General features: G+C 37.0%; 1 protein-coding gene across 1 annotated transcript in view; it reads right to left on the bottom strand.

Moving 5' to 3' along the window:
• The window catches only part of CCDC152 (coiled-coil domain containing 152), a 35,562-nt gene that overhangs the window by 5,238 nt on the left and 4,073 nt on the right, over nt 1-26,251 (bottom strand). Inside the window, exons 3-6 of the mRNA XM_082622375.1 lie at nt 24,817-24,922; nt 17,994-18,062; nt 6,427-6,491; nt 3,014-3,116 (exon numbers count right to left, since the gene is read on the bottom strand). Coding sequence (XP_082478501.1) covers nt 3,014-3,116; nt 6,427-6,491; nt 17,994-18,062; nt 24,817-24,922 — 343 coding nt within the window. The remainder of the gene's footprint in view (nt 1-3,013; nt 3,117-6,426; nt 6,492-17,993; nt 18,063-24,816; nt 24,923-26,251) is intronic.

The following is a 26,251-nucleotide window of genomic DNA, read 5'->3' on the forward strand; positions in this document are numbered from 1 at the left end:
AGGTAGAGCTGAGCAACAGAAAATCTAATCATTAAAGTTGCAGAACTCCAGAGATGTTGAAATGTTCAGCCAAAACAGGTCTGCTATGCTAAATTAGGGTCCTAGTTGGGAACACCTAAGATCCTGAAAAATAGGACAGGAACATCTGGATAAACACCTGTGAGGATGCTGGCTATGACAACTCCCCTAAATCCTTGGAAATTGCAGACCTACTTTTTCCTATTAAGAACTAGCACTAACCTAGCTGATGAAAGATGCTGCAGAAGCTCCTCTCAGAAGATGCCCTTCCCTCCTCTTTTGGCTGCTAGGCCAATAACTAGGGTTAAAGTGCAGTATAACCTGGTTGGGGGAGTGCTGGGGCTGATAAGGGGAGAAAGTGATTATACCCCAGAGAGCGGCAAGAATTAGCTAGGTTGTATTGGAAAGAGCCATGTGAATACCCTTGAGAATGCACTTTGAGGGTGCTGGATAGAAGAAGACTAAAAGTAAGACTAGGTAAGCAAGAATTCATTGACTTGAAGATACTTTTTAGGAACAGGGGACATAATACCCTAGCAAGGACCTAGGATATGGGACAAACTCTGTTAGAGCAGCCTTAGACCTCTAGAGAAAGCACTGGCTAAAGCTGAGTGAAGTGGGAACACCTGACATGCCTTGGCAGATAGTAGAGAAAGGCATAAGGAGGCTCTCGAAAGTTGGCGTGCTTGAGTGGATATGTTATGTGAGGCAAGATAACTCAGCAAAAGATCATGTTCCTTAGGAGGGCCCAGAAGACACACTATTAACCAAGACCACAAGGAATGTGCTGGTGAGAGAAAAACCAGCACCACCAAGATCAATGGTCGCTCTCATCTGCAAGCTCGGGCTGACAGAAGAGGTGGGTATAAAGTTGAGCTCATTAATATCTATGGGGATGGTGTCCCCCCTCCCCCACCAAGTTGTAGAAGCCAGATGATGGTGCTTAACTGCCAAAAACCAGGAGGCCACAATTATCATAATGAGCAGGAAGGTCAGAGAGCGGCCAAAGGGGCTTGATTTTCGAGAGTTGAAGAGTTAGTTAATAGATGAGCAGCCAAGCTGCTGAACACCTAGTACAAAAGAATCCAAATGGAGGAACAGGAGGCTGAGGGTACATGCCCCAGTTAAAAATTATTATCCTTTGCTCGGTTCCCCAGTCTGAACCACGTTTTTGGTCTAGAACCTGCTGGCTGAAAAGACACGGTTAGGTCCCTAGGAGGAAGAACATTTCAACAATCCCTCTTCTAGGTTGCTCCTGAGGAAGAAACATCCACAAGAACCATGGAGAACCTGCTACCTGAACTCCTGTGGAGAAGTAGGTATGTGTAGTATAAGAAGGGGACAGTTGTGGCCATGAAAATGCATCTTTCAGATCTTCAACTTCAGGGAACGTAATTGGCTCGTTGTCTTCATGACCATGTTTATGCTGAGGTCATGATTCCCAAGAGCTGCTCCTAGCCAGTGACTGAACTTGGCAGGGACACTAAGGCAGACTTGTTCCTGAGAGTTGTAGAACTTGGTTGATGGGCAAATTTGGCCCAACTTTGCTGAAACTTTCTTATAAGTGTGTCACAGTCTAAGACTTCTCCTGCCCAACACACCTTCCTTTCTTCTCTTCTTCACAGAGGTTAAACCTATATCATAAACCCACGGCTAACCCCGTCTCCCCCAGTTCCCTCCCTATCTACCCTCACAAATGTTTGCCTTAACAAACCTCTTGAATGTCTAATTCTGTCTAGGCATCTGCTTCTCAGAGAACCCAAAGAAACTGCAAAACTCTTTTCTAAAATGACTGTATAATTTTGTAGTCCCACTAGTAATGTATGAGGGTTCCAATAGCTCCACATCCTCACCAACACTTGGTATTGATAGTTTTATAGAATATTTTAGCAGTTCTAAAAGGTGCAATGTGGTATCTCATTGTGGTGTTAATTTGCATTTCCCTACTAACCAATTATGTTGAACGTGTTTTCATGTGCTTACTTTCCATCCGTATTTCTCTGGGGAAGTGTCCAAATATTTTGCCCATTTCCTTACTGGGTTGTTTGACTTCTTATTGAGTTATAAGAGTTCTTCATAGATTTTGGACATAAGTCCTTTATCAGCTATGCATTTGTAAGTATTATCTCCCTGTCTGTGGCCTGTCTTTTCATTTTCTTAACAGTGTTGAAGGACAGAAGTTAATAGTTTTGAAGAAGTTCAATTTAGAACTTTTTCCCTTTATTTTTTGTACTTTTTGTTTCTTTCTAAGAAATTGTGACTAACTCAGGGTCACAAAGGTTATCTTCTATGCTTTCTTCTACTTGTCTTATAGATGTAGGTTTACATTCAGACTTATAATCCATTTCAAGTTAATTTTTTTTTTTTTTTTTTGCGATACGCGGGCCTCTCACTGTTGTGGCCTCTCCCGTTCGGAGCACAGGCTCCAGATGTGCAGGCTCAGTGGCCATGGCTCACGGGCCTAGCTGCTCTGTGGCATATGGGATCTTCCCTGACAGGGGCACGAACTCGTGTCCCCTGCATCGGCAGGTGGACTCTCAACCACTGCGCCACCAGGGAAGCCCTTTTTCAAGTTAATTTTTGCATATGGTGTGCATCTAGGCTCATTAAGAAAGTTTTTAATACCTTTATGAAACCAGTTAACTCTCAACATAATTTCATGAGACTTTGCTGAAGGAAGAATATTTCATTAGTGAAATTATATTCAATATGCTGAGTATATAAATATCAAAGTTAACTATACATTTTATATTAATTTTACAATGATATTAACTATTTCACATTAAATAATGTTAAGTGCAAACTCCATGAGTCCAATTTCTAAATGTTATAATTTATATCACATAAATATATAGAAAGGAACAAAAACTAAATTCAAATGTGTCAAGGCAATGTTTATTCAGAATACTGGCAATTACTGAAAAAAAGTTTATATATCTGTGTAAATTGTTTTATGGTATCTTAGAATTCAGTAAATTAAAAATAAATAACTTACCTTTTTTCTGCATATCTTGATAAAGTTTTGTTATTTCTGCCTTATGTCCCTCCTCCTTGATTTTCATTTCACTCATAAGTTTGGCAATACTATTCTTATATTCCTAAAGATTAAAATATACATTCATCCTTCAATTTGAGTATGTGTAGACAACTTTTGATTAATTAGAAAGATGAAATTTTCAAAGTTTATATTAATTTTTTGGTATATAATCATATCTAGAGGGGAAAGATATTGTTCATTGTTTGAATGATCAGCTTTGAGAAGGACCAATTTCTGGTCCAAGTAGATAGAGACCATCTAGAGACAATGATTTTTTATCTTTGTCTCTGAATTCTCATCACTATATTCACAGCATATCATAGATGCTCAAAATACTTTGTTTAATTGTATGAATAAATGCTGTGACAGCATTAAAATATGTCAAAAAAGCGCCAAAGCTATATATCTATATATCTATATATCTATATCTATATATTTTTTTTTTTTGCGGTACGCGGGCCTCTCACTGTTGTGGCCTCTCCCGTTGCGGAGCACAGGCTCCGGACGCGCAGGCTCAGTGGCCATGGCTCACGGGCCCAGCCGCTCCGCGGCATGTGGGATCCTCCCGGACCAGGGCATGAACCCACGTCCCCTGCATTGGCAGGCGGACTCTCAACCACTGCGCCACCAGGGAAGCCCCAAAGCTATATTTTAAAGCCAACTTTAGGCACTGTTTAATGGCCTGTGAGCTTACCCTAATGTAGGATGAATCCCTTTGAATGTGGGCTGAATTTCTGTTTCTGAAAATTATATAAACATTCCTAATTCCCAGAAGGAGGTTAAGCATTACCTATGGTAAGGGTTAGTTTTATGGGGAGACTAAAGAAGGACGAATTTGGGGTTTGAGAAGTGCTCAACAGCCTCCTGAGGTTAGTGTCTTAGGTTGTTGAAGCACAGAAGTGATTTATTATGCTAATACGGGGAGTGGCATTAAGAGAGGTGTTGAGAGAGAAATCCTCCAAAGACAAAATTTACAATTTTTCCAGAGGTATGTTTCCACATAGAGAAACCACTCACAGGCAGGAGAAAAGGAAAGCAGGGAGAATAAAAGTGAGGTGGGATAGTAAGAAAGAGACAACGATCAAGGCAAGAGGCCCAGAAAAATCTCTAAATACCATAAAAGCAGGGACTTTGTTTTTACTCACTGTTGTATTCCTAACTCCTAGTGTATATCCCTTGATACATATATTTTGAATGAATGAGAGTGCAAATAAGAATTAAGTCAGAGGTTCTTAGCCTAGACCCAGTGAATAGCTCCTCTAGATTATCAAAAATTCAAGAGGATATAGTCAGGAGTCCTACTTGGGCTACTTTTTTTGCCAGGCAACTTGCATGAATGGCTGAACATATCCAACCATTGCCTTTGATTAAAGCTGGGCAGGTGACTAAAGGGGTGAATCTCATAAACTGCTATCTTTCCTATGTTTGTATCTAGATTTCTAGATGGACAACTATAGAGTGCCTTTCATAAACTACTCCTGACTCAGATGGTTGCATTAAACAGTTGCTGCCCTGGGAAACCACAAGAGACAAATCTATGTATCTTTTCCCCATTGACTTTGTCACCTGAAATGTTGCCATTAATTTGGTAAGACCCAGGATTTTCACTGCAGCCTCGAGGCATAAGGCTATCCTAAATGTCTGGGCTGGGGCCAGGCTGTATCTCATTAGGTTCTTCTCCCCTAGTTTAGCCTGTGCCAGCCCCAAGGAGTCTAGTCCTTTCTTCTTTTTAAGAGGACAAAGTTCCAACAAGTTATTCTTGGTTGCCTTCTTTTCATTTGCTTTCTGGGAACTTTAAATTCCAAGGGACAGCTTCTGATTATATTTTTGTTCTTATAAAACTTAATAATTCTTAACATATTCCATAAATATGGCCGTTAAGTAACTCCTAAGTTTGTTTTTAGGGAGTGGTTCTCCATACGTTTTGGATGTGCCTGGAGGTTTTGTACTAGAGAACTTTTATTGGATTGAGGTAATCTTTTTTTTTTTTTTTTTTTTTTTTTTTGCGGTACGCGGGCCTCTCACTGCTGTGGCCTCTCCCGTTGCGGAGCACAGGCTCCGGACGCGCAGGCCCAGCGGCCATGGCCCACGGGCCCAGCCACTCCACGGCATGTGGGATCCTCCCGGACCAGGGCACGAACCCGCGTCCCCTGCATCGGCAGGCGGACTCTCAACCACTGTGCCACCAGGGAAGCCCTGAGGTAATCTTTAGTTTGCTTTGGACAGCAATTAGTAAGTTCAGAATCTTGGATCACGGCCTTTTCTCTGTAATTCCCATCCCTCTGAAAATTCATAGTATTCTAGATAAAGCAGTATTCTATGACTTGACATTTTAAAAGAGAAAAGAGGCAAAAATTTTCCCCCTTTCGCTCTTACACCCTGTTACACCCTGACTTCACATTTATTGTTGAATTCTAGAGGCAAGATATGAAAATGATGGAAAAATAAAGGAAACAGAGGAAAGGAAAAATAAAGGATGGGATATAATCCAGAGATATTTAAATTATTTCAAAATTGGTGATGAGAAGCTAAATTTTCCAGAGCACAGTCAGATGCTATTCATTACTCCTGAGTATTACCCAGAAGCCCTGGAAGGGTTACAGAATTAGCCTGTATTTCTTCAAAGGCTCCTCAAGTGAAGAACCAGATTGAAATAGAGATGATCCTTCAAGTTGAAGTTCTAAGCTGGATACAGATCCAAGTTGAGTTTTGGAAATCTTAGGTCTGCCAGAGTTTGACATATTGGCTCTCAGGAGATGAGAAAAAATTAGCATAATAAACTTCCCAAAGGGCAGGGGGGGGAACTTACATTTACTGAGGACATTTTATGTTCTAGGTACTGTGTTTTATGTTCTATAATTGCCATCATGGCACTGTTCTTATAGGAGAGAAGAAAACGTAGCAGAGGGTATGTTGGCCTTTGGGAGAAAATTAATTGGTGATCCACATAAAACTCTGTTTTCATTTAGATGGTACAATAAAATTGCAATAAATTACTCAAATCATAAATATTGAAGACTCATTCACTTTATTATAAAAAAGTTTTAAAGTGCTAATTGAGTATATTCTATAGTAAAAAGTCTATTAAAATAATTTTAAAATATATGGCAAAATTATTGCATCCCTTTTTGTTAGAAAGAAAAAGTAATGCAAGTGATATGTTAGTGCATTATAGTCTGTAAAAAGCCGAGTCCTCAAAACTTGTATTTTCTAAAAAAAATTTTATTTATTAAAAATTCTGGCACTCCCATATATATTTACTCAAAAATTTTGGCTGTCTTTATTAATGAAAAAAACTACTTTTTTTTTTCTAATTTGGGAAGACAATTCTCCACAGGGATCTGATTGAATATGAAGACACACAAACTCACCTGTTCATGAGTTTTTAACTTTTCTTTCATAAGATCAGCATTTCTTTTTAGCTGTTCATTTTCACCTGTGTAAAAAACATCAATGAATATCCTAATATATAGAACTTTTAAATTAATATGGGAATATGTTTAACATTTCAAGTTTCCATTCATGTATGTATTCAACACATGCATACAGCATCAACTACACACTAGGCTCTGTGCATGACGCTGGGAATGTTGAAACCAAAAAAAATTATTTCTCCTCAAAGAACTTACAGCCTAGTGGTGAGACAGATGTGTAAATAGTTATGATATGCTATGATAATTGCTCTGTAATGGCAGTGTGTCTGAAATATGGTGGGGAGCTGTGGAAGAAAAGCTTATGTCAGCTTGAAGTCAGGAAAGGATTTGTAGAAGAGGAACCACTTGAGCTGAGACTTAAATGATAAGTTGGAGGAATGTGTTCCAGATACAGAAAACTGCACAGAAGACTTTGGGCTTGAGTGAATATAGCACATTTGGGAAAATTACAGTTCAAATACAGTATTGTTGGAGTGTAAATTGTAAGGAGAATGTGTTAAATAGGTTGGAGATGTAGCCTAATAGGAGGTAGACATATTCTATATGAATAGCTTTGAATTTTATTTTATAAGTTAAAGAATCATCAAAGAATTTTGAACAGTGAAATGAAATGATTAGTTACATGTTAAAAAGATTATCTGGCAGTGCAGAGGGTGAATGGAGGTGGGGGTTGACCCCAGAGGAATGGATATCAGTAACAATAGATCAAGTAAGAAACAACAGGAGCCTAAATTAGGTCACTGGCAGTAGGAGACAAAAGGAAAATAAAGATAACTATTTAGATGATAGAATTAACAGGAGACTTAGTGACTGATTGGATAGCAGAGGCAAAAGAGAAAAGGGAACGTTTGCCTTCTAGGTTTCTGATTTGAGTGGTTGAAAACTGTTCATTGGTTTGGGAAAAATTAAAAGTGGAAGATTTTTAGGAGTGAAATGATGAATCTAGATCTTTACCACACCAAATTTGAAATGCTTGAGGTATCCAGGAGAATATTTCTCATAGGCTGAGAAACATTTAGAGGTGGCCAAAGGAAGACTATCCTATAAAGAAGACTAAGAAGAAGTGTCCAGAGATGCACGTGAGGGTGTTACTAAGAAAAGAGAGTTTAAGGGGGTTATAATCAATGGCGATAAATGCAGTAAAAAGATAAAATGAACGAATTTTGATTCTGAAAACTTTGGGAGATGTTCAATTGTTCTAAGTTGAAGACTAGGTGAAGGCAAGGAAATGGAGATAGTGAGTGCAGACTATTCCCTTGAGATTCGATTGTAAAAGGAAAGAGTGAGGGTAATTTGAGGGAATAAACCCAAAGTCAAGAAAACTTTGTCTTGTTTGTTGAAAAGATGGGAGAGATCTGAGTTGTTTAAGTGCTGAGAAGAATGGCCAATAGAAAGAGGGAAGTGAAAGAGAGAAAAGAAGAGACAACTGAAGATACAACATCCCAGAAGAGAGAGGTGAAGAGAGATGAGAGTTAAACCCATGTGGAGAATTAAACTTTGGATAAGAAGAAGGATTTTCTTTTTTCTAAGCCAATGAGGAAGGAAGTAAGGATATGCCTGTGTATGAATACATTGGAGGAAGTGCAGTGGGAAGAAGGGGTGGTAGATGACAGGAAATGAGGTAGTTTATACCTGACAGCTTTCATTTTTTCTGTGATATAGAAAGTAAAGTAGGTTGAAAGAGAAAGAAACATTTAAAGTTGGGGGCTTAAAGGATGAAAATTTAAAAAGCTAAGATAAATTAAGGGTATAAGTGATACTGGGACTCAAAAATTAAAAGGAGTCTGCAGTGTATGATTTTTCACCAGTAGCCTTCAGTAGCTGTAGCAATGCAAGTAAAACAGTGTATGGTTGGATTGATCTGTATTTGAGGATTAGTATAGTTTGTATTGCAGAATGGGTGAGGGAAACAAAACTACTGTCAAAAGAGAAGATGAGTGATATCCTAAGCTAGAAAGAAAGGGAGGTTTTAGTTTTCAACAACATTATTAAGAACCACAGTTGTATTTATATAATGCCTTTCCATGTAAAACTTAAATAAGAAAAATGAAATTAATTAAAATGTAGTTTTGCATCTTTAATTTGTCCTACTGTTTCACACCTATCATAACTGACATTTTTTGTATATAACCAAAATGTTTCTCTTGATGAAGGATGATAGAGAAGGAGTGGTGCTTCACAGTTTTCTGTATTCACTCTTGTTAACCTCTAGGTGTTTTTAGGAAAATCAGATAGATCAGGAAAGAGCCAATCCTGGTATAGTGCGTGGTGAGAGTTCAAAATAGAGTCAGGATCTCTACCTGAGCCAGACATTAAAGGTGTTCAGAGCTAAAATTAGGCCAGAAGTAGGATTGGAGCCAGGACTGGAACTGGGAATCAGTGTGAGATAGAGGTCAGGACTTGAGTTCAGTGCCCAACTGGGATCAGTGACAGGACTGAATGAGACATTAGACCTGGATAACAACAATTCCAAGTTCTATATTATCCATACTCTGTTTGTCATATTCACAAAGTAACTTGCTGGGATATTGATTGGGATCACTTTGAATCTATAGAACAAGTTGGAAAGAACTGACCTCTTGACAATATTGAATCTTCCTATCCATGAACATGGACTATCTCTTTATTTATTTAGTTCTTCTTTGACTTACTGTATCAAAGTTTTGTAGTTTTTCTTATATATATCTTATACATATTTTGTTAGATTTATACCTAAGTATTTCATTTTGGGAGGTGCTAATGTAAATAGTATCATGTTTTATTTTTATTTTTTAATTTTTAAAAAAATTTCTTTATTTTATTTATTTTTGGCTGTGTTGGGTCTTCGTTGCTGTGCATGGGCTTTCTCTAGTTGTGGCAAGTGGGGGCTGCTCTTCGTTGTGGTGTGCGGGCTTCTCATTGTGGTGGCTTCTCTTGTTGCAGAGCATGGGCTCTAGGAGCTCAGGCTTCAGTAGTTGTGGCTCAGAGCCTCTAGAGCGCAGGCTCAGTAGTTGCAGTGCACGGGCTTAGTTGCTCCATGGTATGTGGGATCTTTCCAGACCAGGGCTTGAACCCATGTCCCCTTCACTGACAGGCGGATTCTTAACCACTGCACCACCAGAGAAGCTCCAAATATTGTTTTAAATTTCAAATTCCACTTGTTCATTGTTAGTATACAGGAAAACAATTGACTTTTGTATATTAATCTTGTATAGCTCAACCTTGCTATAATCACTTAGTTCTGTTTTGTTGAATATTTTAGATTTTCCATGTAGATAATGATGTCATTTTTGAAAAAAAGTTTTATTTCTTCCTTCCCAATCTGTATGTCTTTTATTTCCTTTTCTTGTCTTAGTGTATTAGCTAGAACTTCCAACACAATGGTGAAAAGGAGTGGTAAGAGAGGATTTCCTTGCCTTGTTCCTAATCTTAGTGGGAAAGCCTCTAGTGCCTCACCATTCAGTATAAAGAGATTGTGCTAACTAGGCAACAAATATCTCTTGTATCTATTGGAATTGCTGAAGTATCCATCACTGAAAAATGAAAGAAAAGGTATTCGATGTTTTCCAATTTATAAAAGCATACTTGCTTCTTTTAGTAAGTGAAGCAACTGTAAAGGGAAGCTAATCATCTCTATATACCTCCCCTATCCACTCACCTCACTGAAGCTATCAATGTTAACAGCCTGGTCTGTATTCCTTCTCTATTTTTCTCCCAGTTTATACAATTATATATAAACATACCACACATTTGTACTGGTTTTATTTGTTTTTAACAGTATAAAATTGTACCATATATATTACTTTGCAAAAAAACCTTATTTCTTAAAAATGGACATTCCGTCGTCTATAATTTTTCTTTGCATTTTTGTACATACATTTTAATAATTTTATGTAAATAGGGTCGTATCATACATGCTGAGATACTTTTAGGGAACTCTTCCATTCTCTTTCTTTCTGCCTTCTTCTTCTCCCTCTTTTTTTCCCATTGCCTCCACACCCTTGCTGTAATTGTGTAACCTTCTGTGTTTTTCTCCATGTTCTTAACTTCTGGATCATACATATGCACACACATACACATTTCCATATTTTTATTCATATCTTTTGCCCATTTAAAAATTCTCTTTATCTCTGCTGATCAATTTGTAGAGCTCTCTGTATTGCAGATATAAACTACATTGGTATTTGAAAACACTTTTTCAAATAAATTATTGGCTTTTTGGCTTTTGTGTGACAAATAACATGCAAAGTTCTTTTTACATTGTTGTCTGTGCTTTTGTTGCATTGATGTTAAGAAAGTCTGTTAGGTCTTTTTTTTCTTTATATAGTATCTGAGGTTCCCAGATTGGTTAAGATGATATCCCTCAGCTCCAGGTTGTACATTTTTCCTGGATTTTCTTTTAAGTTTTTATTGTTGTTTTTACACTAAAGTTTTTTTTTAATCCATCTGGAATTTATTTTTGATGTGGTGGGAAAGCTTTCCAGATGGTAAGCTAGTTAGGCCCGTACTGTACTTTAAAATGCCATTCTTTTTCCAATAAATTGAAATATTCCTTGTGTCATACATTACACTAGCAAATATTGGAGTCTATTTCTAGAATCTATTTCATTCTTTCACAATTATGTTGAAAGAAGTATTTCTACACTTTTCAAACTACTTTTAATTTAAGCAATACTTTTTTCTTAAGAAGTAGCTGATCATGGATTAGCCTACTTTCTCAGATAATTCTCTTATAGAATAGCACTAAATATGTGCTACTGCCCCTTTTTAAACATTCTGATCAATGATCAGTTTTGACTAAATCATTTTGTTTAGTACAATTTTGTATGGTAAAGTTGCACTGTACATAACAATGTGTTCCTTAAAACTTACCCTGTTAGAGTATAAGGTCCTAAATAAATTCAAGTTATTCAGACTCAGTTTAGATAGGAAAAAAGCAATATTAAGTTATAAGAAATTATCTAGAGATAACTGGCAAAAATAAGTTTAAATTCTACTGAATTTGGAGGTGCTCCATATTTGCAGTTGATTTCATGTGTCTCTCTCTTTTCTCTTTTTTTTTTTACTGCCTATGTGTTTAAATTCTTGAAATTCAATTGATCTGGGACTAGTTATATGGTGATAATTCTCCTCTAATGGAGAAAAAACTCCAAGTCTTTTTTTTTTTTTTTGCCCTGGTATTAGTAGTCACTGGTCATAAATCAAAAGGCATAATGTCAGGGCCTCCCTGGTGGCGCAGTGGTTGAGAGTCCGCCTGCCGATGCAGGGGATACGGGTTCGTGCCCCGGTCTGGGAGGATCCCATATGCCGCGGAGCGGCTGGGCCCGTGAGCCATGGCCGCTGGGCCTGCGCATCCGGAGCCTGTGCTCCGCAACGGGAGAGGCCACAACAGTGAGAGGCCCGCATACCGCAAAAAGAAAAAAAAAAAAAAAAAAAAAAAAAAGGCATAATGTCACCATCTTTCATATAATGAGTTACTGAAGTTTCTTTCCTAAACCAGTATATAGAATAATATACAATAATACAAGAAATATTCCTATCATTTGATATATTGTGATGAATCATACTCTATTTCTATGTTAATATCCTGAACTCCAAACACGTATTACTTCAAAGATAGGATGAATTTATTCTTTGAGGTATAAAGACTAAAGTTGAAGAGTAGAGGATAGGGTAATCAAGTAACAAGAAAAAAAAGTCCATAGTATAAAGGGCTGCCAACACGCGTGCATAACCTGCATGATGGGCTCTTGCCTCTCTCCACTCTGATAGACAGCATATCAGATGCACTTCACTAAATATTGTTTCATGACTTTCCTTCTTGGTGTCAGGTTAGCAGTAATAAAAGGAAGAGCTTCTTTGGTCCTTGACAATGAGAACATCTCAGACAATATATTTAACATGATCATCCAATCACTCATGAGAATGAGAGGCTCACGTTTTCCCTTAAGCTATGAAATTCCAATGGTATTGCCATAAAGGTTTAATACCTTGATAAGAGGGACCAGCCACTATGTCATATATAACTGGTAGGATGTTAGGAGGGAATAGACCGGCCAACATAAATAACAAAATCTAAAAAGTAGTGACAAACAGATGAAATGTTCTAAACTAATAGTCTCCAAACTCTTATAATTGTATGCCCTTTTAATAAAAATAACGAGCATGGGCTTCCTTGGTGGTGCAGTGGTTAAGAATCCGCCTGCCAATGCAGGGGACACAGGTTCGAGCCCTGGTCCAGGAAGATCCCACATACCATGGAGCAACTAAGCCCGTGCACCACAACTACTGAGCCTGTGCTCTAGAGCCCGCAAGCCACAACTACTGAGCCCGTGTGCCACAACTACCGAAGCCCACTCACCTAGAGCCTGTGCTCTGCAGCAAGAGAAGCCACCACAATGAAAAGCTCGTGCACTGCAACAAAGAGTAGCCCCGCTTGCCACAACTAGAGAAAGCCCACATGCAGCAACAAAGACCCAATGCAGCCAAAAACAAATAAATAAATTTATAAAAAAAAAGATGAGCGTGTACATCCCAATTCATGTTTAGTTATTTATAACTTATATATATGTGTACATATATATATATATATATATATATATATACTATTTTCTAATTGTATATAATTCTTAAAACAGATAAAATAGTAAAAAAGGTGAGCTAAAGAGGAAATGTTAATTTGTTCTAATATTATTTAAAGTACTGTTATAAAACTTTAAAATTATTGAATCATTATTATTGTTTACATTTTAGTGAAACAATGGAAATGAAAATGCATCAATAGTTTTTACAATGTTGATTTAACTCTTCAAAGTCTGGTTTTCTTATTCAGATTTTTTTTTTTTTTTTTTTTGCGGTAAGCAGGCCTCTCACTGTTGTGGCCTCTCCCCGTTGCGGAGCACAGGCTCCGGATGTGCAGGCTCAGCGGCCATGGCTCACAGGCCTAGCCGCTCTGCGGCATGTGGGATCTTCCCGGACCGGGGCACGAACCCGTGTCCCCTGCATCGGCAGGCGGACTCTCAACCACTGCGCCAACAGGGAAGCCATATGCAGATTGTTTTGATACTTGGTTTTAATGGAACAAACTCATCACTGGCTGCACTTACTAAATCACAATACAGTCATCCCTGAGTATCCTTGGGGGATTGGTTCCAGGACTCCCTGTGGGTACCAAAATTCATGGATATTCAAATCTCTTATATAAAATGGCATAATATTTGCATATAACCTATGCATATCCTTCTGTATATTTTTTATCTCTAGATTACTTATAATGCCTAATACAATGTAAATGCTATGTAAATAATTATAAATACAATGTAAATGCTATGTAAATAGCTACTAGCCCTTGGCAAATTCAAGTTTTGCTTTTTTGGAACTTTCTGAATTTTTTTTCAAGTATTTTCTACCTAGGTTTGTTGAACGTATGGATGCAGGGCCTGCAGATACGGAGGACCTACTGTATTCATTTTTCAATCCCAAACACCAATTATGCAAAAGTGATTGTTTTTGAAATTTTGTCAAAATCCATCTTTGGTGTTGTTTTTATAAGCCTCTCTAAAGATTTTTTAAAACAAACAAACAAACATTTAACGAAAGGGTTCAAAATCACTGAGAATCATTGAAAAATTTTTATTGAATTTAGCATTTCTATGCCAAATTTAATATGCAGGTGAGAATACTTAAAGTTGACACACTTTCAGCTCCCAAATCACTTAATGATAGAACCATTTCCAAATATTCATTTGAAAACAGTCTTGCTATAGATTAATTTTCTCCCAAAGGCAGTTACTTGGCCACCATTGGCTGACATTTCATCAGGTATGATAGATTTTCATAATTTTTAACTTTTTAATATGTCTGATGAACTTGTACAAGGGTAGCAAGTAACAGCTCTGATACTTTCTTATTCTTGACTTGTGTTTGTGTTATTAGTATTATTGTCAAATGTGTTTTATTTCTTAAAGCTACTGTCTATTTTGAAAGGATTAGTTTGATCGTAAGTAGCTAATATAATATATAAACCCTCTTAACCAGGTACATGTAAACCGTACTACATGTCAATACACTGAGACTGGAGAAAAAATAAAGATGCAACTGTTTAGTTTTAGAACTCCCACTCTCCTTGGGAGAAGAGCAATCTTGTGCATTATAAATGATGCATAACTGACATACAGAAAGAGTAAGGAATAACATTCCACTATTAAATTTTCATCAAATTATTTGCCTTGATTTTTAGATAAAAATAAATGTAAATAGGAATTTCATTGTTTTCTTTCTGCATCTCAATGGATCATCTTTTACACAGCCCATAAGCCCCTACTGAAAAGATTGATGGATGAGAGTAAAGGGAGGTATCATTTCTCTTACAGTGGTAGAAGAAACTCTTAAGCCTAGAGGGTAATTGATTCACTAGTTCAATAATGCTGTCAAGAAACCATGTCTTTTTAGTCTTTTCTTCCTGCTATCCTCAAGCTGTCATAATTTTCAAGCTGAAAGCAAAGAGTCTGCAACAATTTCAGGCATTATATGCAGACTTATCAACAACTAGAAGAAAACATTTTTTTGGAAGAGAGGAAAATTACTCCAGAAGCCCTCTGTTGGAGTTGGGGTGTAATTAGCTTCCACTGAGGCATATGATTGTGTGGATGAAGAATGGATGTCAGAAAAAAAAAATCACGTTTTTATTAAGAAGAGGAAATACTTTCGGGGGAGGCAGACGTTTGTAACCACTGTAGCCTAGGTAAGCAAATTAACCATACATCTTGACAATCAAATGGATGAAAGAGAAGAAAGACAGGTAGTTCACATCTATCACTTTGCCCAAACCAAGGCCTGTAGAAACACTGGAAAAATGAAATCAATGAATTGCTGTTTCTTCCTGAGAGACACCATAGGATATCTATTTTCAGAAATGGGTTATTAAAAAATTTGTACTACCATATCTGTGAAAAGATGGTGCTCTTGACCGTTGGTTGATATTTGATTTCCTCTTACAAAGAAATAACATTTAACATATTCATTATTGAATTATAATTGACTTTCTGGGACTTCAAAGTATTTAACATTAATTTCTGGTAGATGTTTTATTTGAACAAAATACTGGAAAGCGTTAAATACCATTTGAATCCTGTAAAGGATTTTGAACATACACAGTTTTTAAAAAGTGCAGGTGGGCGTTGTATTTAGTCAGAGAAGGGAAAACTTGTTCTGAGCCATCAGCATTGAGATGGGCAAATGAAAGCCCAAACCAGGTGTGGGATGGGGATCGAATGCTGGGAAAAAATGAGCCGAATGCTAGAACCAAGTGAAGTGAAAATCTAATGGACAAATGGCGATCAGACGTCTGCAGGAATTAACCAAAAGAAAAGATAGTGGAGATGGTATGGTCCCCTATCTATCACCCTTCTTGATCTCCAGAACAGCTTTAGTGATGTATTAATATGGAAATGAGTCCTTTATGTACTGCAGATGCTGTTTGACAATGTAAGTGGGAAGTCTTCTTATACAATTTCTATATTTGTTTCATCAACACTTGAGGAAATATTTTAAGGGAAAGCAATGGGGAAAAAGTAAGAACTAATAATAATTCTTAAGAAAAGATACATCTCAATTAGAATATTATAAAGACTATAAGGAATAACACGTCAAATCAAATAAATAGCATATAAGATCACCACTGTATCTCACCTACATATGTAAAGTTGTTTCTTTGTGATAAAAGCAGAGGACTAAGATGAAAAACGCCTGTTTGATGTGAGTTTTATGTTGGAAGGGACGTTGGAGGCAATTTAGTCTAAACTCCAATATAGAAGAGGAAAATCCCACTAACACTGCATTGTAGCTAAATCAGAACAGGACAAAACACTAGGTTGCTTCATTTTGTAAATGGTAGGCCTATTGATTGGGTTAGCATGACTAACAAAAATAAGATAAGCTGAATGTGTTGGCTTCATTTACACAAACATAGCCTTAGTTTATGACAAAAATTAAAATGTAAACTAAACTATCACTGAAGTTTGAATAGAATACTCATCATGTGATTACTAGTAATACCCATCCTTCAAAACTGAACACAGGGTTATTAGACCAAGAATACTACTGAGAATAAATATACATCTAACCTTTCAAAAGTAATAGAATTATTATAATCAATTATAAAACCCTGATGTCCTTGTCACGATATGACTGAATTGTTCTGTTCAGCATGATATTTCTTATTTCACAATAATTTAGGAAGTATTATCACGTAGTAAGGAGTGCTGCCCTTAGATGACGAACTTAACTAGACCAGATTAAGAGAAATTTACGGTCAGAGATGTAATAACTCTCTATTTTCTTTTTTTTTTAACATCTTTATTGGAGTATAATTGCTTCACAATGGTGTGTTAGTTTCTGCTTCATAACAAAGTGAATCAGCTATACATATACATATATCCCCATATCTCCTCCCTCTTGTGTCTCCCTCCACCCTCCCTATCCCACCCCTCTAGGTGGTCACAAAGCACCAAGCTCATCTCCCTGTGCCATGCGGCTGCTTCCCACTAGCTATCTATTTTACGTTTGGTAGTGTATATATGTCCATGCCACTCTCTCACTTTGTCACAGCTTACCTTTCCCCCTCCCCATATCCTCAAGTCCATTCTCTAGTAGGTCTGTGTCTTTATTCCTGTCTTACCCCTAGGTTCTTCATGACATTTTTTTTCTTAAATTCCATATATACGTGTTAGCATACTATATTTGTCTTTCTCTTTCTGACTTACTTCACTCTGTATGACAGACTCTAGGACTATCCACCTCATTACAAATAGCTCAATTTCATTGCCTTTTATGGCTGAGTAATATTCCATTGTATATATGTGCCACATCTTCTTTATCCATTCATCCGATGATGGACACTTAGATTGCTTCCATGTCCTGGCAATTGTAAATAGAGCTGCAATGAACATTTTGGTACATGACTCTTTTTGAATTATGGTTTTCTCAGGGTATATGCCCAGTAGTGGGATTGCTGGGTCATATGGTAGTTCTGTTTTTAGTTTTTTGAGGAAGCTCCATACTGTTCTCCATAGTGGCTGTATCAATTTACATTCCCACCAACAGTGCAAGAGTGTTCCCTTTTCTCCACACCCTCTCCAGCATTTATTGTTTCTAGATTTTTTGATGATGGCCATTCTGACTGGTGTGAGGTGATATCTCATTGTAGTTTTGATTTGCATTTCTCTAATGATTAACGATGTTGAGCATTCTGTTATGTGTTTGTTGGCAATCTGTATATCTTCTTTGGAGAAATGTCTATTTAGGTCTTCTGCCCACTTTTGGATTGGTTTGTTTGTTTTTTTGATATTGAGCTGCACGAGCTGCTTGTAAATTTTGGAGATTAATCCTTTGTCAGTTGCTTCATTTGCAAATATTTCCTCCCATTCTGAGGGTTGTCTTTTCATTTTGTTTATGAAAACTCTCTATTCTTAAAGATGCCTAAATATATCATATTTTTTTAGATTTTACTTTTTTTTCTAACTTACCTTTCAAATTATGTTGATATTCAATGGTCTGTTGTAGCCCTTTTATCATATTATGAAGAGTAGCACATTCTAAAACATAAAAGATAAATTTATTTGAATATTATTTGCTTTCATTTTGGAATTATTATCTCAAAGTTGAGATACTTAAAATAATATTTAATTGATAATTATAAGACCTAATAAAGCAACCAGATATCTCAAAATAAATTATATAATAAATACTTTTTAATCACTCTTTAAGAACTCTTTAAGTCAAATGCACTCCAGGATTTAGTAATGAGTTTTCTAAGGCACGATAAACCCAGTATGTAGGGATTCCCCACCATGTGACTTAGCAACATCTACCCTAGAAGTAAGGCACATTTGGACATGTCTGGAGAACTATGAGCTGTGTATCCAAGTGAATTTTCCATAAAAGAACATTCTAAGGAAAGAGAGTCAAGGAACATTAAGTTCTGTTCAAAAATAGAGCTGATGAGAAGGTGTCATTTGGGAGAAGATAATGCTTTTCTTCCTCACTGTCCTCTAACCTGTCCTCTTTGCCTGAGTCCTAGAGCAACGGAGTAGCAATAAAAGGAGTAAAAACTTAATGTGCTGAGTTATAAGGCATCAGCAACTTTGGTGCCAATGTCTTCTTGCATAATGGGAGATGGAACCTCCTTTGCAAGCATTAGTGCCCTGACATGTGCATATAAGCTTTCAGTATACCCTTGGTTATCACCAGCAACAGCTGATGATAGCAACAGTGGTGGAAACTTCTGTAACTTAAATCAGTCCACTTGGCTGTAAGCTCCAGGATAGCAGGGACTATTTTCTTTTTTGTTTACTATTTCTCCCTAGTACTTAGAACAGTTGTGGTCCATAATAGTCTTTCCATAAATATTTGTTAAGTGATTGATTGATTGACAGGCAATATCATAGTAAGAAAGGAATAAGTGGAGAAACTGTGGTGTGAAAATAATATTGTATTGATATTCAAAGTGCTTTGCAAATATTAAATCATTTAACCCTCTTAACCCTATGACATTGGTCCTAGTATTTGCCTCATTTTACATATGAGGAAATTGATATGCAGAAGTTTAGCAAATTATCTAAAGTTATAAATAGTAGATGGTAGAACTACAACATGAACTCCAGCAGTCCAGCACCAAAGTCAATGATTCTAACTACTTTACTACCACCAAGAAGACCAGCGCAAGACCACTTCTTCAGAGTAATTTGAGTAGGTGGGAGGCCCTGGAAAGAGGCCAAGGACAGAGCCAGAGACAGACTCTGTGATAGTTATTGCTATCACATTTTTACTATAAATTTGAGAAACCCAGGTTGTACTAGTTTAAGTTTATAATTATACTAGCTAAATATATAATGATGAAAACTTCATAAAGAATAACAATATTTTTATTTTATTTATTTATTTATTTATTTATTTTTTGCGGTACGCGGGCCTCTCACCGTTGTGGCCTCTCCCGTTGCCGAGCACAGGCTCCGGACGCGCAGGCTCAGCGGCCATGGCTCACGGGCCCAGCCGCTCTGTGGCATGTGGGATCTTCCCGGACTGGGGCACGAACCCGCGTCCCCTGCATCGGCAGGCGGACTCTCAACCACTGCGCCACCAGGGAAGCCCAAGAATAACAATATTTTTAAAGAGAAAGATTAGGGCAATTTCATTATTATGTGTTTGGCTTAACAGCTAATAAATATTGAACCTTAAGCCCTTTCTTTTTGTTTTAGAGGCCCACGGCCAATATTCAGGCACTATGCATTAGTGTGATACACTGACTAGTTTCCATTTTAGTTGGGTATCTGTTTTGATGGTTAAATATTAAATACCACATTTGTGTCTAACAATAAAAATTGTCTAGGTATAATAAAGTACTATTATTGAAAGTTTACCCTGCCAGGCATTACACTAAGTACATTATAAACATCATAATCAGTATTCCATCTGATACTGAGAAGTTGGTATAATTATTGTGATTTTGCAAAGGGAGGAAGTCACCCATAGAGGTCTGGTTACTTAACAAAGATTCCACAGTATATGGAAGGTCTAGCTTTGAACATAGGTTTTTCGCATTTCAAATCCTGTGCTCTTAATTCAGTACTTCCTCAGGAATTGTAGGATATGCTGATGAAACCATGAAATTTGGAATCAGAGGAACCAGATTAGAGTTTTCTTTACTTTGTAGCTATGACACTCTGGTAAGCTACTATTCTTATATATTAGACTGTTCCGACAAACAAATGAAAAAATATACTTTCTAAATTCACTCACAAATATTCAACGTTGTTGTTGTTACTATTTCTCTCCTCTGTGTCCCACAACAATTTGTATATATTGCTTTTCTCCATTGTTCACATTACATTTTAGTTATTTGTGGTTTCTCCCACTAAATAGTGAACTCTTTCAGGTAAGGATATTTATTTTGATATTCCTTGCTTCTAAAGTGGTAACTATTTCATAGGTGTTCAATAGTTTTTGTATTTATTAACTAAGTGAAAGAACCAGTACTGTGAGGGGAGAATTCAAAACTTCACCTTTCAGTTAGAGGTCCTGCACTCAGTCTCCATGTACTTTTTTCAACTACACTAATAGAAATGAAAGTATTTTGTAGAAGTTAAAATCTTTATGCAAGTATAAGGTTCTACTCCTCCCCATTCCCCCTCTACTTTCCCCACAACCAACTCAGACAAAGTTCCCACCATCATCCATTTTTTTTCTCTTGCAGTTTCCCAGTAATAGAATGATGGTTAAGTGACAACTGACATTACCTGCTTCATGTATCGTACTGTATTAGCTGCTACAATTAAAAATGGAGGCATAGATCCTGCCATCACTTGTCTTTGTGCCTTTAAAAGCATGAATCCAGCATTTATGAAATATGGTACCTCAGTAATCAGCAAATTGAAAACAGAGCCCTGAAACTGAAAGTATACTGAATGTTCCCAAAATGTGTATTTTCAAATTTAGAACACAAGGTGGCTCTCTCAACACACTTTTTTTAAAAAAAAAAAAAAACAAAGGAAACTGGCTCAATAAGGAATTCTTCAAAAGGTATCAATAGAATACCATTCATTATTTTAGAATAATAGCTTTTAATTCTCTTTGCAAATCTTTACCTGCATTATCATTTCTGTTGGACTTTACAGTGTAATTTGAAGTATACTATCCTATCCAATTCTTAAAAACTAGAGCTCAGAATATTAAGCTACTGCTCATACTGTATAATTTAGTAAATCAGTAATTATTTTGAGGTCACATTTAGGCTCTATCATTAACAAGCAATTTGGGCATTAATATCTATTTCATAAAGCAGTTGTAAATATTAAATACAATTATGTATGAAAAGTTTTTTTTTTAATAGTATATGATCCTCAATATCAATATTATACCATCTTGAGCTGGCAAAGACATTGTTTATCTGGTATCAAGTGAAGAAAATAAAATATCAAGATATCATTCTTTATTGTTGAACAAGTCCAATCATTATATGTAGTTTGTTCTTCCTCTCTAAGTGAATTAGTACACATTTTGCTTTCTAAGATATCATTCTCACTTGTTCTTTCACTTCTACTGCATATTATTCAGCAAAAAGGCCATTAGATTTAGAATAAGTATAACTGGATTTTAAAGAAGTATTTGATTATGTTTTTCAAGTAATACATACACATGAAACACAAGTTTAGTGAAAAGTGACTATCTCGCCAATCTCTGCCCCAAAACTAACCAGTTTCCCTCCCCTCAAAGCAAGCACTCTTACTGGGACATTGTTTATCTTTCCAGAGATATACAAATATGTAGGGGAGAGGGTGTTTGTGTGTGCATTAAGATATATTTTTATAAAAATTATAATATACTGTTGTGTACATTGTTGTTTTCATTTACTATATGTGGGAGTTTATGTTATATCATATAAATGTACTTCATTTTTTATCAGTTACATAGTATTTCATTAAATAAACACACCATAATTTATTTAACCAGATATCCACTGATAGATGTCACTCTTGGAAAGGCTTTCTCAGTTCTTAAAAACAAACCCCCCTATATTCTCTTCCAGTTTTTTTTTTGTGTGTGTGGCTTCCTTTTTTGACCTTTAATTAACTTTATTTATTTTTTTATTTTTTTTTCTTTTTGCGGTACACGGGCCTCTCACTGTTGTGGCCTCTCCCGTTGCGGAGCACAGGCTCCGGACGCGCAGGCTCAGCGGCCATGGCTCACGGGCCCAGCCGCTCCGTGGCATGTGGGATCTTCCCAGACCGGGGCACGAACCCGCGTCCCCTGCATCGGCAGGCGGACTCGCAACCACTGCGCCACCAGGGAAGCCCTAACTTTATTTTTTAGAACAGTTTTAGATGTACAGAAAAATTGGGAAGATATTACAGAGAGTTGCCAAATATTCTATACCTGGTTTCCCCTATTATTAACATCTTACTTTAGTACAGTATGTTTGCTATAATTAATGAACCAATGTTGATATACTATTATTAACTAAAATCTATGCTTTATTCTGATTTTCTTAATTTTTACCTAATGTCCTTTTTCTGTTCTACGATTCCATCCACAATACTACATTACATTTAGATGTCATGTCTTCCTTGGGTCCTCTTTGCTGTGATAGTTTCTCAGAGTTTTCTTGTTTTTGATGACCTTAACAGTTTTGCACAGCACTGGCCAGGTATTTTGTAGCATGTTCCTCTATGTGAATCTGTCTGATGCTTATCTCATGATTAGATGAGGTTATTGGGGGGAAGAACATAGAGGTAAAGTGCCATTTTCATCACATCATAGCAAAGGTACATACTATCAACATTACACCAAGTTGACCTTGATTACTTGCCTTAGGTCGTGTATGTCAGATTTTTCCACTATATAGTTACTCTCCACCGCCTCCTCTTCCATTCTGTATGTTTCCCTATAGTGAAGAAAGTCACTATACACAGCCCACACCTGATGAGTGGGGTGTTATGATATACTTCCTTGAGGCCAAGTCACTTACATAAGTTATTTGGAATTCTGCAGAGATTTATCTCTTCACCCCCATTTATTTATTTATTTAATCATTTATTTTTATCAGTATGTACTCATGGATATTTATTATATACTTTGGGTTATAATCCAATACTACTTTATCTATTTTGTTGCTCAAATTGTTCCAGCTTTGGTCATTGAGAACTTTTTCGCTTGGGTTCTTTATCCCTTTAACATACCCCTATCATTGTGGAGTTTTTTTTCTTTTTGAGCATTTTCTTATTTTCTGGTACTACAAGATGCTTTGGGCTCATCTTATATATTTCTTGTGCCAGTCTTAGAATCAACCATTTCTTCAAGGAGCCCTGGTTCCTTTTATTATAAGACGGTATTAGAAACCAAGATCTTGGTGCTAGGTTTGTTTGTTCCTACTGATTTTATGCCCTCTCAGTTGACGTAGTGAGGAATTATATGTATACAGCTTCTTCTTCTTTTTTTCTTTTTCTGATGCCCAACTCTTTATTAGTAAGGACCCTCGGTCTGGCAAAGGGAAGGCTGGGATGGACAGGACTAGCATCTGTCTAGGGGGATCTTGCTGGTTATCAGGTGGCTTCTGCACTCAGGTGTAGAGGAAATACCTTATGGATGAGACCCCCACAGAGGGCAGCACTGTGACTGGCAAGCAGCAGAGGTAGGAGGGGACAGCCTGGGACAGCAGGGCTTCCATGCTGGGCACAGATGCACCTTTGGGGAACTTCTCTAACTTCCAGGCAACATCATTGCAGCACACAGAGCCCAGGTGATGAGCTTGGAATCTGTTGAAAATAGCGGTTGTCGTGGGCTAGGGCAAGGCCTTCCACAGGAAGGCGCAGAGCAGGTGCATCTGCGTGCCATTCATCACACACTTCTGGAAAAGCGTGACCATCTCTGATGGGCTTGAGGGAATTCAGGCTCTCTTGGTACTTGGTGTTCTCCTGATGCCTGGAACTGGTTGCATGGAAAGCCCAGCACTACCAGGCCTGGGGCAAAGTTGCCACTGCAGCTGGTTCATCTGAGTGCAGTCTCAGACCTTTGTGCCACAGAGCAATGTCGCTTTCTCAATGAGTAGCACCGTGCCAGGCTGGGTGCCCAGGCTCCCAGGCTCCCTGAGGGCTAACAGGTGCACAGAGAAGGTGTAGAGCAAGGAGAGGCAGTGGGGATGGCGGCTGCTGGGAGCTGAGCTGAGCGCATGGCGTGGATGTCCAAGAAGCGAGGGGAGAGCTTCAGACTAGGACAGCCCATTTTTAACACTAAAATTTTTGACCCATCTGACATTTCTTCTGGTGTAATTATAAGGCAGGGATTCAACTGTACTTTTTCCATGTGTTTGAAGGCCTGGACTGAGCCTTGGATTTGCCATTTCTTTTTTTTTTTTAAGATTTTTTTGATGTAGACCATTTTTTAAAAAGTCTATTGAATTTGTTACAATATTGCTTCTGTTTTATATTTTTGGTTTTTTGGCTGCGAGGCATGTGGGATCTTAGCTCCCCGACCGGGGATTGAACCTGCATCCCCTGTGTTGGAAGGTGAAGTCTTAACCACTGGACCGCCAAATCCAGGGAAGTCGCTGGATTCGACATTTCTTAGCTAACTGGACTCAGACAGATTACCTTCTTTTGTTCATATTTCTTCATTACCGAGGTGGAATAGTAATACCAGTCCTATCTGTCTTTCAGGTTTATATTAAGGATAAAATGAAATGATAGTCTGGAAAGTTCTATGTGAATTTAAAATATTTTACAAATGTAAAATCACTGTTACAGCAAAAAGCACACTCATTAGAATTACTATTTCTGTAGGCAGCAAAAAACTAACCTTCTTTAATTGCAACCTCCTTTGTTTGCATTACTTTCAATAAAGAGTTAGCTTTTTCCAACTGCATATCCAGTATATTGTTCTTTCCACTGTTTTCTATCATCCTCTATAGAAGAAACAGAATACATATTATCACTAAATCAATGCTGCTATTTTGATTTTTTTTTTTACCTAAGGATATGAAGACTAATGAAAATACAAACCATTTAATACCTGAGAGTCTAATAATTAAGCCTGGCATATATTTTTAAATAAGCCAACTTTCTAATTTATCTTTAGTTTAAAGAGTAACATGGTAAAAAGTTAAAACAGATGAACACTTATGAAAAGTTATAAAAAGTAAAAATATGATCTAATTTGAACCTCCTTCTTTCCAACTATTCAACCTCCAGTCCTTCGATTAACAATTCCTTATAAATATTTCCAAAATGTTTTATGACTATACAACTATAGGAAAGGGTCATATTTACTCTGTTCTGTACCTTGGATGTTCCACTTAGTACTATTTTCTTGGAGATGATGTCACATAAGCACATAAAGGTCTACCTCATTCTTTTTAACAGCTGCATTGTTTCGTTTATGAATATAATTTATTTAAATAGTTCCCTATTGAGGAAACCTTGTGCTGTTCCCACTATTTTGCTATTATAGACAATGAATAAATATTCTTGAACATATCTCTTTGATATCTTTGTGAATAGTGTAATAGCTGCCATGTATCCTTCAAGCACCTTCAAAAATCATCAATTCATGACCTGTCCTGTATCATCTATACCTCTACCCAATCCCTAGTCTCACCACTTTTGAATTTATCTCAAAGCAACTCCTTGACATTATATTATTCCATCCATAAATATTATCATTTATATGCATCTCTAAGAGATGACTCAAAAATACCATCACAATACCATTATAACATCAAAAAATGAACAATATTTCTTATTTAAAATGTCTAAGAATATAAGAGCTAATTCCAAATTAATCTTCAAATACTTTGTACAAATTCCTCTCCCACCAAAGTGCTTATTTCCTTCTCTTTCTCTTTTACTTTGGTCAGAATCACTTGGTTAAGAAAACCAAAGTTCATCGTTGAAAAAAAAAAGCTCATGTTATCTCAAAATACCCATCGTCACGAAAATTCTTTCATTATGGCAATACTACATTGTACAGAGGAAAAGAAGGAATAGAGAAGGATGATAAGAAAAGGAGAGAAAATAGAAGTAGGTATTATTCCCGCTCCTATTCCTGTTTCACAAATCCACCTCCCAAGTCTTTAATTTATCCATCTACATTTCTCAACAGCTATTCCTACTCTTCTCCCAGACAGAGGAGGAGAGAAAAACCCTAATATATACTTGTGGGTGTGGTCTACCATGTAATTTGTCCAGAGTTGGGGAGGGAGACTTTAAACAAGTCTGCTTTTAGGCAAAAGAGA

Source organism: Mesoplodon mirus (assembly GCF_964341445.2).
Source record: "Mesoplodon mirus genome assembly, chromosome: 5".
In the NCBI taxonomy this organism is placed as follows: domain Eukaryota; kingdom Metazoa; phylum Chordata; class Mammalia; order Artiodactyla; family Ziphiidae; genus Mesoplodon; species Mesoplodon mirus.